At 37.8% G+C, this 15740-nt stretch overlaps 1 protein-coding gene across 1 annotated transcript in view; it reads left to right on the top strand.

Moving 5' to 3' along the window:
- Positions 1–15740, top strand: part of LOC124356049 (SUMO-activating enzyme subunit 2) — a 68835-nt gene that overhangs the window by 32339 nt on the left and 20756 nt on the right. Inside the window, exon 9 of the mRNA XM_046807207.1 lies at positions 11376–11593. Coding sequence (XP_046663163.1) covers positions 11376–11593 — 218 coding nt within the window. The remainder of the gene's footprint in view (positions 1–11375; positions 11594–15740) is intronic.

Genomic DNA, 15740 nt, shown 5'->3' with positions numbered 1-15740 from the left:
AAGTACTTCTGTACAAACTTGACTAAGCCTCATCCTCCGATTGTGTTACTTACAGCTCTCGCCCATCCGGCTGCAGTGTATCCCATTGTAATACTGACCTTAGCCTCGGGTGCAATGTGTCAAGTGTAAGTACTTCTGTACAAACTTGACTAAGCCTCATCCTCCGATTGTGTTACTTACAGCTCTCGCCCATCCGGCTGCAGTGTATCCCATTGTAATACTGACCTTAGCCTCGGGTGCAATGTGTCAAGTGTAAGTACTTCTGTACAAACTTGACTAAGCCTCATCCTCCGATTGTGTTACTTACAGCTCTCGCCCATCCGGCTGCAGTGTATCCCATTGTAATACTGACCTTAGCCTCGGGTGCAATGTGTCAAGTGTAAGTACTTCTGTACAAACTTGACTAAGCCTCATCCTCCGATTGTGTTACTTACAGCTCTCGCCCATCCGGCTGCAGTGTATCCCATTGTAATACTGACCTTAGCCTCGGGTGCAATGTGTCAAGTGTAAGTACTTCTGTACAAACTTGACTAAGCCTCATCCTCCGATTGTGTTACTTACAGCTCTCGCCCATCCGGCTGCAGTGTATCCCATTGTAATACTGACCTTAGCCTCGGGTGCAATGTGTCAAGTGTAAGTACTTCTGTACAAACTTGACTAAGCCTCATCCTCCGATTGTGTTACTTACAGCTCTCGCCCATCCGGCTGCAGTGTATCCCATTGTAATACTGACCTTAGCCTCGGGTGCAATGTGTCAAGTGTAAGTACTTCTGTACAAACCTTGACTAAGCCTCATCCTCCGATTGTGTTACTTACAGCTCTCGCCCATCCGGCTGCAGTGTATCCCACTGTAATACTGACCTTAGCCTCAGGTGCAATGTGTCAAGTGTAAGTACTTCTGTACAAACTTGACTAAGCCTCATCCTCCGATTGTGTTACTTACAGCTCTCGCCCATCCGGCTGCAGTGTATCCCATTGTAATACTGACCTTAGCCTCGGGTGCAATGTGTCAAGTGTAAGTACTTCTGTACAAACTTGACTAAGCCTCATCCTCCGATTGTGTTACTTACAGCTCTCGCCCATCCGGCTGCAGTGTATCCCATTGTAATACTGACCTTAGCCTCGGGTGCAATGTGTCAAGTGTAAGTACTTCTGTACAAACTTGACTAAGCCTCATCCTCCGATTGTGTTACTTACAGCTCTCGCCCATCCGGCTGCAGTGTATCCCACTGTAATACTGACCTTAGCCTCAGGTGCAATGTGTCAAGTGTAAGTACTTCTGTACAAACTTGACTAAGCCTCATCCTCCGATTGTGTTACTTACAGCTCTCGCCCATCCGGCTGCAGTGTATCCCATTGTAATACTGACCTTAGCCTCGGGTGCAATGTGTCAAGTGTAAGTACTTCTGTACAAACTTGACTAAGCCTCATCCTCCGATTGTGTTACTTACAGCTCTCGCCCATCCGGCTGCAGTGTATCCCACTGTAATACTGACCTTAGCCTCGGGTGCAATGTGTCAAGTGTAAGTACTTCTGTACAAACTTGACTAAGCCTCATCCTCCGATTGTGTTACTTACAGCTCTCGCCCATCCGGCTGCAGTGTATCCCATTGTAATACTGACCTTAGCCTCAGGTGCAATGTGTCAAGTGTAAGTACTTCTGTACAAACTTGACTAAGCCTCATCCTCCGATTGTGTTACTTACAGCTCTCGCCCATCCGGCTGCAGTGTATCCCACTGTAATACTGACCTTAGCCTCAGGTGCAATGTGTCAAGTGTAAGTACTTCTGTACAAACTTGACTAAGCCTCATCCTCCGATTGTGTTACTTACAGCTCTCGCCCATCCGGCTGCAGTGTATCCCACTGTAATACTGACCTTAGCCTCGGGTGCAATGTGTCAAGTGTAAGTACTTCTGTACAAACTTGACTAAGCCTCATCCTCCGATTGTGTTACTTACAGCTCTCGCCCATCCGGCTGCAGTGTATCCCACTGTAATACTGACCTTAGCCTCGGGTGCAATGTGTCAAGTGTAAGTACTTCTGTACAAACTTGACTAAGCCTCATCCTCCGATTGTGTTACTTACAGCTCTCGCCCATCCGGCTGCAGTGTATCCCATTGTAATACTGACCTTAGCCTCGGGTGCAATGTGTCAAGTGTAAGTACTTCTGTACAAACTTGACTAAGCCTCATCCTCCGATTGTGTTACTTACAGCTCTCGCCCATCCGGCTGCAGTGTATCCCATTGTAATACCGACCTTAGCCTCAGGTGCAATGTGTCAAGTGTAAGTACTTCTGTACAAACTTGACTAAGCCTCATCCTCCGATTGTGTTACTTACAGCTCTCGCCCATCCGGCTGCAGTGTATCCCATTGTAATACTGACCTTAGCCTCAGGTGCAATGTGTCAAGTGTAAGTACTTCTGTACAAACTTGACTAAGCCTCATCCTCCGATTGTGTTACTTACAGCTCTCGCCCATCCGGCTGTAGTGTATCCCACTGTAATACCAACCTTAGTCTCGGGTGCAATGTGTAAATCATTAACTGATATTATGTACATTCTGACAGGTATATTTTTAAGCATGTAAAGCTAAGAAAGATACGATCTAAGAAAACATGATCAATTCATATTTTGATACTCTTCCGATTGGACCAAAAGAAGCGTGGCTGACGATTGATTTATTTTTTATGTGAAACTTAACTATCGATAGGTTGTGTGCTTATACAATACAAATTGGCTTTCAGCTCGTAGACTACAGGCAATCACATAGAAAATACAGGAGAATGTGAAACTTAACTATCGATAGGTTGTGTGCTTATACAATACAAATTGGCTTTCAGCTCGTAGACTACAGGCAATCACATAGAAAATTCAGGAGAATGTGAAACTTAACTATCGATAGGTTGTGTGCTTATACAATACAAATTGGCTTTCAGCTCGTAGACTACAGGCAATCACATAGAAAATACAGGAGAATGTGAAACTTAACTATCGATAGGTTGTGTGCTTATACAATACAAATTGGCTTTCAGCTCGTAGACTACAGGCAATCACATAGAAAATACAGGAGAATGAGAAATCAACCTAAACATTCAGCCAAATGAACTCATTTTGAAACGCTGTAGTTTATTTTTCATAAAAGTTTTTTTTAGAAGTTGATAACTAATTGTGTGATCCAAAAGTCTCTTATTTTCAGGCTTACCATTTAAATTCTTTTAAGATTTACATTCTTATCTGTACTAACTGTGTTTTCCAAACAACTAAGTTGACTGTATACTTTCTTAACCCTTTGAACGCCAACGTACCTATATTACGGCCGTCGGCTACTACTCAACCGAAAATCGCCAACGGCCGTAATATAGGTACGTCACGTTTTTCACCTGTAATTTTCTTATAGTTCATCTGATTGCCGCGAAATTTTGACTAATCGATAGTCGATTAGTTGCTTTGCAACCACAAAGTAGTTAATTCCATTATGGACTGTTTGTTTGGTCGTATTTGAGCTTTGCAGCTGTTGGATTGCTTGGTCGAGAGTGAGGTTACGTTCGTGTTGCTGTGCGTTGTTTACGTTTGTAATTCTCTCATTATTTTTGTTGTTAGGGCATTTTTATTATGCCCCTTTTATTAGATTCATTGGTACGTTGGGATTATACCGACCACACCCAGACATGAATCGTTATGTGACATTTAGCTTCTACTGATTACTAGATTAGCGTAAGAACAATATTTCGTCAATATAAAACAGGAACCCTCCACATCCTCAGACAGAGGTGAAAGTTGAGCGGTCTAGTAGACAACGTGATTGCAGAGTCTCGCCGCCCGTTCAGCTGGTTTCGTCGCTTTGTTGTACTTCCGTGTTTTACCTCTACATTTCTCTAAACACACAAAAATTCAACAAAAACAAACATTACCAAACAAAAACTAAACTCTTTATTGAGAAAAAACACACACAAAACTTGTTTTTATTCTTGATCAAACTCCGCCACCCAAAATGCGGGTGCTTCCGAAGCTCGCGCTGATGTCAACGAAAGAAAAACATCCCTCGAGATAGTATCTATCAGTAAAATATATTTCTAGAGGGGCTGATCAGAAATATAAATTGAATTGTAATGGAAAGGCAATTATGTACCGTGCAAAAAACTTAAATAATCATGTGATGCTGCGCGGCCTGTCGTAATCGGGAATTCTCGAGAAAGATAAGATAACAGCGACAACAATACGGATCACAATGCCTGGAAATGCTTCTTGATTGATGGAATATTAGTTCTGTCACTCAATTACATTGTTTTATAACGTTCTAAGTTCATTGAAAAAAGTTTAAGCGAATCTGACCTCATCAACAATTGATAATCTTTGTAAGTTTGTAATTTTGTAATTAAAGAGTTGTTTTTTCGTTCTATAACGCTTGTTTATAATATATCTATAAATTTATATTTTTGTGTTCTTCATACTGGTGTGGTTGGTATAATCCCAAAGTACCAATTTGTATAGTGTCAAATATTGATTTGTGAATATAGTGTAACATTACATACAACGTCCATGCAACTTACAAAAACTGTGCCCGTGTCACATTTAGTGAAAAAATCACAACTGGACTTCTATATAAGGTAGGCTTTTGAAATTTTTTAATTCGGTTACGGGGTAGATATAGATTACTGGGATATAACAGGAAATCAGCCTAAATGTTTTTTGAAACCATTTATTTGAGCTAAAAAAACATTTTTTTGAAAATTTTAATTTTTTTTTTCTAAATTTTTATTTTTTTTATAAGTTTAAATTACATTTATGCAACTACAATTTACCAACTGAACAAGAGAATGTTATAAGCAAAACAATGGTAAAGAAATCATCAATATCTGTTAAAAAATAAAAAAAGTTATGATAAATTTTGTGAAAGCTTGCAAAACTGCTGAAAATACCCTTGGCGTTTCTGGGTAGTACTTTTGGAAAATAGGCTGGCGTGCAAAGGGTTAAACACAATTTCGGACACGGTGCGTGGTTGTTGTGTCGTGGATTGTAAACCTTTAGCCTGTGTCTTAGTAGAGTAGTGATGCTGATGCCGCTTGGCCCCAACAGATTTAATAATTAAAATAAATTGTAAATTTAACAATGTTGATAAATGTAAATTCAAAATTAATATTAAATTGATAACTAAATTATTGAATTGGTAATGCCCACATGTATTACAGGGATGCTACAGGTCAGGGAAAAAAAACAGGACTGGAAATCAGGGAAAAGTCAGGGAATCCGGTCTCAAGTCAGGGAAAAGTCAGGGAATTTCGACGTTGGTCAGGGAAAAATATATAAAATCCCTTTACACAAATAAACTTACTGCCGCCACGCCGAGTCCAAGCCTGCAGACGGCGCGGCGCATATTTTACTTCTGTGTTGTAAAAGATCATTTAAGTCAATCTTTTTGTACGTATTAAACTGTGTTCACTTTATTTTTTGCTTTTTTATATTTGCCACCCTGTTAGCCTCAACACCGCTTTTTTTCCTCCCGTTAATTGCCAAAAACCCTGGGGATTGCGTCGAAAAAAGTCAGGGAAAATTGAAAAATTTGGTCTGGAAAGCAGGGAAAAGTCAGGGAATTTCATTATTTTACTCCTGTAGCAACCCTGTATTAACAGCAATATACATGTTCAGGTTGTTTCAAATTAGTTTAAGACAAATTTACATTCTTTTTTCAACCAACTATATACAACCAACTATTGTAGAGTACTTTATGTACTGCTATACTTTCCACCAACGTCTCTTCCATGATGATCACTTTTCTTTATTTGGATGGCATTAATGCAACAATTCTAGTCACATCGTTTAGTGATATAAGTATTCAGTAATACAGAGTGTGTTGGTTGTGTTACGAGTGTTACTCGATAGACGCTGAGTAACACACAGTGTGTTACTGTATCGCTGAACAATGGAAAATATCCAGAATGATCCTGTTTCCTTCACAATCCTTCTATTGTCAAAAACAAACTTTAAACCTGTAAGTGCTGTCTTATTTCAGAGCTGTACTCTGCCTTGGCTGTTTTTTGTGTCCCAAATATCCTTATGTAATTATCAAATTGCTCTAAAGTTATAACATTCTATATTTGCAAGATTTTGTTGGGTGGTAAGTGTAGGAGGGAATGGTTTACTAACACTAACGGGTCAATAATATAATACATTTTTATAATCTCTATTTATAAATATGAAATGACGTTTGTTAGTTTCACTAAAACTCGAGAATGGCTGGACTGGTTTAGCTAATTTTGGTTTTGAAATATTTGTAGAAGTCCAAGGAAGGTTTAAAAGGACAGACCCGAGACATTTAAAATGCTGATTACCACACCTCATTGTTGGTACTGCTTGTTTTATTGGACAAGGCATTTTGATTGTCACTTAATCAAACCACTCATACAATTCTGACAACTTGGAGTCTGCCAAACCAAGTGATAAAAAACAGGATCCTTATTACAATAACTCTATTTTGACAATCTACTATTACTACACTTACTGAAGAAAACTCATTAAAATATAGTTATCAATTTGCACATCCTATCATGTTTAAAAATACTACCAAAAAGGCTGCAAAATATCCTTGTGGAGTCTGCGCCATTGGTGTAAAATACTTAGCCATCAAAAGTACAGGACCATGTAGGTAGTGGTTCCATGCCAAATGCGTAAATTTAAGTGATAAAATACTTAAAAATATGGCTTCCTCTGAAATTGAGACATGGATCTGCAGTGAATGTAATGTATGTAAGCAATTTTGCAAGACAAATATAATCGCTGAAGAGAATTTTGTGTCTGATCCAGGCGACTCAATGCTGAATACAGTTACAGACACTGTTGCTGCACCAACTAATCCTAATTCTTCTTGCACAGAAAATAATACATCCTTAATGTACTTAGAAAATAGTCTAAGAGAAAATGACCTCACAAATGAGGAAGACAGACTAAAAATGGCTGCCACCATAGGTACGGTACTTTTAGAAGAAAACCAATTTTTGAGGGGTCAGATTGCCATATTAGAGAACAGGGTGGCCAGCAGTGAGGCAATAATGGAAGAAGAGCTGAAGGAAAATGAAAGTAATCACCTGAAAAAATAGAAGATCTGCTGGTTAATTAGAAGAAGCTCAAGCACAACTTAACAAAGCGACACAAGAAAAATTAAACATTCAACATATCTTTGAAGAACACGATAAAAAACAAGCGTCACTGGTTCAAGACTACTCTAGTAAAATAATACATCTAAAGCAAACTATATCAGGTCTTGATACCAAACTAAACAAACTAAAAGACGCCAATCAAACAGATTCCAGGTTTACTTTAAATACTGCTACTCAGACTTCAATGGACAATTTACCAACATCAGCCTCCTCATCTCTTGTTTGGGAAATGGCACAAATTAGAGCCTAGCAAAGCGTAATAATAGATTCTATAAATTCTTCTGAGAAACAAACTCAAAATCACCATCAAAAATTATTGAACACAATGGAAACTCAGACAGTTAACACAGAGCTGGAAATGTTGGATTCAACTCAACATGAATTGGCTCAGATAAAACTCAGACAGGACCTGATGGAAAACACTCTCAAAACACTGCAGGCACAACTAGGCAGTCAAGTTTCAAAAAATGTTTCTGGACGAGCAAATTCCACCTCCTCAACACCAAAGAAAACATTAAACAATAAAAGTACAAGGATAGTAGCAAAGCGAAGTGCATACAGGATGTCACTGCAAGCTGCCAAGTACAGGTCCAATCATCCAGCTTGTAGCATTGCAGAACCTATTAATGGAGAATTTGTTCAACCCAATTCAACCAACATTGCCATAGAATCACTAGTGTCAAATGCCCCTCAAGATGCAACTCTCTGGAACAGCTAATAAAGAAGTTTTTATGAAACCAACAGAAAAGAAACCTCCAATTACAGCAATAATCCGCTTTGAGGAGGAAAAACTTGAAGATTTCTTCAATAATCACATAGAAATCTATAGAATAATTAATGAGCAGTACAAAAATGGCCCTGTTGAACATTTTTTAGAAGCCAGCCATTTGAAGAAGTTCAAGGAGAAAACAGACCAAGAACACCAAAAAGAGCCTTAGCACCAAAGCCAATTAAAGACAAAACACTTACAATTTCCCATTACAGTGCTAATAAAAATTTAGTTAAACCGACAACTACATTGAGTTCACCAAATCCCCCAAATAAAATTTCTGTCCTACACCAAAACATGCAGGAAATGAGAAACAAAACAGACAGGCTAAATCACCTCCTTGAGGGAATAAATCCAGACATTATCATCCTCAGTGAACATGGATTAAGAAAGGATGAAGTAGAAAATACCAGAGTACCAAATTACTGTTTAATAATGCATTTCAGTTGTAAAACCCACAAAAAAGGAGGAGTCACCATTTTTGTCAGAGATGAACTGGAAACATCGGTACAGCCTCTAAACATAGAAAACAACCAAGAACTAATATGTGAGATGGGAATGATCAAATTAACCTCAAGGAAAAGGCAGTTGTACATTCTTGGTGTCTACAGAATTCCTGGAGGACAACTTGAGGAAGCACTAAGTCTACTTTCTACAACAATCGAGGACATGAAAGCAGAAAACCACCCACTTATAGTTATGGGAAACATTAATATTGATGACTTGAAATCAGATAGGAACAATCAGATGTTAAACAACACCTTGAGCGGCCACAGCATCTCGAGACTAACCTACCCGCTACCCCCAATGTGAGTCATCCCCACATCCATCTCATCAATAGATTTTTATCTGCACTAACCTAGATAAAGAACAATTAACTTCAACTGTGATTCATGCTGGAATTTCTGACCATACTGCTCAACTCTGTGAAATAAAGTACATAACAACATCATCGTCCCAAAGGAATACAATACTCAAGAGTATTAAACCAAGAAAATCTAAATGTTCTCAAGGCTCAGTTTGAACAAGAAAACTGGGAAAATGTCCAAAACACGGACTCAGCAGAAACAGCCTACAACAACTTTTTATCAACTATTGTTGCCATTATGAACACAGTTTGTCCTAGAAAGATCGTGCGACAGAGGAAGAGAAAAGCATCAAGATACGTGGATGAAGAGGCTAGATGTCTCAAAGCAATATATCTGACATGTCTTCGAAGACACGAGCTTACAGGTGCACAAGCAGATAGAAATGAATGTGCAAGGCCAAGAAAGACTATGATATGAGGCTAAAAACAATCAAGCAGCAAGCAGCTGCAGATCACATAGCAAAATGCTGAAAACAAATCAAAAGCATTATGGCAAGTTTAAACAGTGAGAGAGGTAAAAAAATGTTCAAACTGCTCCTCAGCCACAACTCAACACAAATCACCACCAACCCCCTTCAAATAGCTAATCACCTCAATGAGTTTTTTACGAATATAGCTGATCATACTCTAAATAGCCAGCCAAGAACAAAAAAGCAGACTCCAGTCCAACCTCAAATCATAAACCATGATTTAACCCAGTTAACTCCCACTAATGGACATGAAATTGAGGCCATAATTAAAAGTCTGAAACCTAAAATATCAGCAGGGTTAGATGAAATCTCAGCAAAAATGTTGAAACACTGCAGTAAAGCACTGACTCTGCCTCTAGTCAAAATAACAAACTTATCCCTTGCTCAAGGACACTTTCCATCAGCCCTCAAACGTAGTAAGGTATATCCAAAGCTTAAAAGCGGAAGCCACACAGAGAACTATAGGCCAATATCTCTGATCCTAACCTGCTCCAAAGTTATTGAGAAAGTAGTTTTGAAAAGACTAATGGATCACTGTGAACTACACAACCTTCTAACAGGTAATCAACATGGCTTTATTAAAGGAAGGTCTACAACATCGGCCATTATCAAACTTTCAGAATTCATTATTGATTACTTGGAAGGAAGAAATATGGTCACTGGCATTATGCTCAACTTCAGCAAAGCTTTTGACTGCCTAGGGCATGACCTGATCCTTTACAAACTTGAAAAACTTGGAGTTAAAGGACATGCCAAAGAATGGTTTAAGAGCTATCTAGAGGGAAGAAGCCAGACAGTAGATATTCAATATACACAAAAAAGGTTCTCACAAACAATAACATCAGAGCCTCTGCCTGTTAAATGTGGCGTACCTCAGGGCTCAGTGTTAGGATTGGTTCTGTTTATTCTCATGACAAATGACATGCCGCAATACTTAGGCGTGTAATGTGCTCCAGTGATGTATGCCGATGACACAACACTTCTAGTGTCTGAATCCTCTGCAAATAACTTAGCTATTAACTCCTACACTGCATTAAACATGGCCTATCAATATTGTCACGAAAACGATCTAGTAGTCAACACTGAAAAAAACCAAACAATTAGCTTTTGGAAGGAGACAAGAAGAAGTTCCAGGACTGCCTGACGTATCAATGGAAAGTGAGACAAAATTCCTCGGAAAGATTATTGACAGCAATTTATCATGGAACAATCATTGACATACTCTCCAAAAAGCTGAATTCATGCCTATATGTTTTTAAAATGAGTAAAGCATGCCAGTGATGTAGGAACTACAAAAATTGCCTATTGTTCGTTATTCAAATCACACTTAAGGTACGGCCTTGCAGTTTGGGGAGGCACAACTGCAGGAAACTTAAATAGATTACTACTACTACAGAAAAGAGCAGTCAGGATCATGTCTGGCCTTGGCCCAAGGGAAAGCTGCAGAGATGCCTTTCCTCACCAGGGAATCATAACAGTTATCAGCCTATACATCAGAGAAGTCATAGTCCATGTTGACAAAGAGCGATTGGAACGATGCCATGACTTCCATACCTATAACACCCGCCATGCTTCAAATTTTCACTTGCCACTACATCACACTGCACTATTTGAAAGGAAACCATCCTACATAGGCAGAAAAATCTTCAACCATCTTCCTGAAGATATAAAAATGCTACAAGGACAGAGACTGAAGACATCACTGACCAAATGGCTCTCTAGTCGTCCATTCTACACCATGGATGAGTTTCTGAACTGGAAAAGAGAAGAGTAATACTCTTAATAACTAACCATGTAATATTTGACATCATTTCATTTCTTGATGATTTGTAAATAAAGAAATTGTCTATTGAAGCATGATGAGTGTATCAGTGACAGTAGGCTGACTAACTCGTGCTGCAAGCGGAGGCAGGCTTGTGAAAATGAAAGTGAAAGTGGCTTTGTTGAAAGTGTCATACTTTTTGTGTTAACATTTTTTGCTACTATGGTATCAATGATAGATTTTACTGAACCAAAAATGTTTATGCCCTGTAGATCTTTAAAAATAAATCATTAACTGCTTTCTTATTGACAATACTGTACTGAGCTAAGAATAAGAAACTGTTTGTTACAGCAATGGCAGGTAACATTATTCCAGCAATCGCCACCACCAATGCGATTGTTGCCGGCATGGTGGTACTCCACGCTCTCAATGTCCTGCAGGATCAGTTGGAGAAGTGCCAGTCCGTCTACGTTCGGCTCAGGCCAAACCCCAGGGGACTTATCATTGTACCGGAGAAACATCTGGAGCCACCCAATCCCAAGTGTTATGTCTGCTCGCCAAAACCTACAGTAAGTATAGCCTTGTCCACAAGTATGCAGCGTCCATTGTCTGACTGCATACTTAATTTTATTGATAAACTGATTTTAGAACAGAAAATTTATAGACAGTTGCGGATTTGTGACATTTTTGTTACTTTTGACGTCTAATTTGATGACAATAACTAACCCGTTCCCCACTATAGTTTGATGACAATAACTAACCTGTTTCCTCCCTGTCTAGTTTGATGACAATATTATTTATCTGACAGGAAACAGATGGTTGTCCAGGGGGTGAGAACAAGTCCAATTTCAGAACAGTGAAATTGGGAGTTCCGCAAGGCTCTGTTTTGGGACCTTTTCTGTTTATTGTTGCAATCAATAATTTTTCATCTAGCCTACCTTGTAATTCTGTTTTGTACGTGGATGATACTACTCTTTTAAACTGTAATAAAGACTCACAAATCTTAAAATCTGATCAAGAACGTTCATTTAAATTAGCTCTAGAATGGTTTAAAGCAAATGGGTTGGCAGTGAATCATAATAAAACTGAATATTTAACATTATCTCTACACAATAATACTAAATACAGTAATGATTCTGTTAAGTTATTGGGTGTTATCCTAGATAGTAAATTAAGCTGGCAACATCATGTTAATTATTTATGTACTAAACTATCTAGAGTTATATACCTATTATGTAAACTAAGGAATACTGTTACTCAAGAGATGTTGATAACTGCTTATTATGCATTTTTCCACTCACACTTGAGGTATGGTGTGACTCTTTGGGGAAACAGTTCCAGTGCCAAAAAAATATTTTTATGGCAAAAAAAAGCTATAAGGATTTTAAAAAATGTTTCTAAACAAGAATCTTGTTCACCTTTTTTCAAAGAACTTCAAATTATGACCTTGCCAAGTTTATACATCTACTGCTCATTACTTGATGTAAAAGAAAATTTGAATAATTTCATAAATAGACAAGATGTTCATACACACTGCACAAGGAAAAGGTATTTACTCGATCTACCCCCAGTCAGACTCGAAAAGACCAAAAACAGCCAGATATTTTTCAGTATAAAATTATTTAATAAATTACCAGAGAAAGCATGGAATGTTACACTTAATAATTTTAAAGTTACCATTGCAAAGTGGCTGAAAAATAAAGCTTTTTACACTGTTGAAGATTACCTAGCCTGTGATATTAGCTCATTAAGTTTTTAATCCATTGTTAATTTAAGATTAGGATTGTTAGCACATATTGTATAGATTTTAAAATTATTTAATTGTAATTTAATTGTTTTTATTCACATTTATATTATTGTTATTTAGTTCTAGCCGGCAATACTGTATTTTGTCCTATAACTGTGCCTAGATTAAAGTAGGCTATATAATATGTTGACTTTGTCTATTGCATAATATGTATTGTGCTTAATGACAATAAAATATCTTGAATCTTGAATAACTAACCCATTCCCCACTCAAATTTTATGACAATAACTAACCCGTTCCCCACTCAAATTTTATGACAATAACTAAACAATAGACAGTTTCTTTATTCATGTACATAGAGTTACAGAATTGGCGTCAAGTAGGTAAAGGTATTAGTTTAGAATATTAGTCAGCAATGTAGAAAACAGTGGATAAACCATTTTAAGCACTATGATTAATGGTTCCTCCAGTTTATAAATTCTTCAAGGGAGTAAAATGTCCTCTGTAGAAACCATTCTTGGAGTTTCTTTTTGAAGCATTTCTGTCCACTGTTTATTTTCAGATGGTCTGGAAGAATATTGAAGAGTTTAGATCCTGCATAGCTTGTCATTGGCAGCAGAGCAGAGGCTGGAAATGCTCTTTTTAATGGAAAATCAAGATTTAAAACAACAAATAATGGAGCTAAATATACAAAACTCTGAACTATTATTTAGAACTTTGTGAATTAAAAAACATCAAAAGTAGCCATTTAAACTATCAGCTTCAAGTAGAAGAACTAGAAAACCAAAAGGATATCATGCTAGATAAACACAACACACTGATGGACAAATTTTGTCAAATTGAAAATCAACTGTTAAAAGAAAAACAAATGAGATATGACTTAGAAAAAATGTTCATTGAACAAGACAGAGACAGAGAAGAAATCATCTCTGAAGACAAAATTAAGATTAAAAACCTTCAAAACAGTATTGAACTTCTCAAAAAAGACAATGATAAGCTAAAACAAGGACAAGTTCCTAAGTCACTAAAAACTACTGAAAACACAAAAAACTAATGATGAAAAAATTAAGCTTAGATGGGCATTACCCTCTGTAATCCTATTTTGACTGAGTTGACTAAAATAAGGATAGGAGAAGACAGGAGCACATGGATGACTCTTTGAAATGCCTACATGAACAATTCGTAATTATATCAAACTCTGCATACAAGGACAAGCCGACAAAAGATTGTCAGTATATTCACCAGGACACCTCAGAGACAATCCAAGAAGAATTCCCAGGAGTCAGTCAAACCTGGAGCCAAAAACAGAAAAAAACACAATGCAGACAACTCTAAGGACATCAAGCGCGAAGAAACTGTGCGGGAGGATCTCGACATTGTTGTGTTCGGGACCAAGCAAAACAACCTTACAGCTCCCCATAAACTCTCCAAAGCAAAAAACAAAATTTTAAAGTCCATAGTAAAAATTCCCCCCCCGCAGCACCGACGGCAACAAGATAAGAAATTTGTTTAGCGTCTCCCTTCAGATTGCCAAAAGCAAATCAAGCTCAATTACCCATGTCTCATCCACCCAGCGAATTGCCAGAGCAGAACAAGACGCAACTAAAAAATACACAAGAAATTGACCGGGAACAGTTTTCCTGCAGGAAATGCCTTCAAGGTGCACAAAGGACCACCTTGCACTGCAAAATCCTTCTGCCCGGTGGTGAAAACTTTGAAGACTTTTTCAATAATAAGAAATATTAATACCATTTCTTTTTTAGAGCTGGCACATCGAAAAGAAAAAAAAAACACCATACCCAACCCCAAATAAGCAATACAATATCCATCCTTCACCAGAACACAGATAGGGTCTCCAATAAAATAGACTGTCTTAACACCCTTCTGGACAGTTTACAACCAGACCTAGTTATTCTAACAGAACATGGACAAAGAAAGGAGACAATAAAAAATACAAGGCTAATTGGATATGAGTTAACAGCTGAATACTGTAGGAAAACGTCATCTTAAGGGAGGAGTTGCAATCTTGCAAAAGATAATTTAAAAACACAACGTTGACATGGTCGATATGTATAGTCTGTGCGAAGAACTAGTCTGTGAGATTGCAGTAATTAAAGTAAAAACTTGGTAAGTCATGTATGTACCTTGTTGGAGTTTTACAGAAATCAAGGAAACACTGAAATAAGCCTAGAGATACTCTCACAGGTGTTAGAAAGTATTCCTACAGACAAAATTGTAATGATAATGGGGGATATTAATATTGACAGCTTAGTAAAGAAGAATGACTACACCCTAATGAAAGATATATTTAAGTGGACATAATATATACAGAGACTAGACCTCCCACCAACACGAATAACATCAACCTCTGCGACCTCAATAGACTGTGTTTGCACTAAACATCCAGCCCAAAGACGTTAACGTAGAGGTAATAAACACAGGAATATCTGATCATACTGGGCAGGTCTGTACTATAAATTGTGAGAGTAAAAGAACCCCCTTACCTATTAGTGAGCGAAGAAAACATGAGTAATAATAATCTCCTTGAATTAAAGCGGTTCCTTGGCCAGCAAGATTGGGCGATAATCTATAACACAAATGATGTAGAGGAATCCTACAACAACCTAAATGGACTATGTCACACGCAATAAATATCACTTGTCCGCTAATTCGACAAAGAAACAAAAAGCCCAAGCACATTCTAACAGACCAGACCGCAATGCAAATAAAGAGAGAATTCCTTAAAGCTCAAGAGTTATATAATACTACGGGAAGTGAAAACTATAAAAGAATTGCAGCACAGCTCAAAAAAGAGTATGATCTGAGGCTGAAACAACTAAGGCGGCAAGATCAAATAGATGCAATATCAAAAGCTGATAACAAATCAAAAGCACTATGGGGCAGATTATAAATTCTGAAAGAAATTCAAAAGAAGAAAAAAAACCCTACCCTCTTCTCTAGACATTAAT

This window comes from Homalodisca vitripennis, chromosome 2 (genome assembly GCF_021130785.1).
Source record: "Homalodisca vitripennis isolate AUS2020 chromosome 2, UT_GWSS_2.1, whole genome shotgun sequence".
Taxonomy (NCBI): domain Eukaryota; kingdom Metazoa; phylum Arthropoda; class Insecta; order Hemiptera; family Cicadellidae; genus Homalodisca; species Homalodisca vitripennis.
The sequence above is the reverse complement of the archived record's forward strand: the minus strand, read 5'-3'. Positions and strand labels throughout refer to the sequence as shown.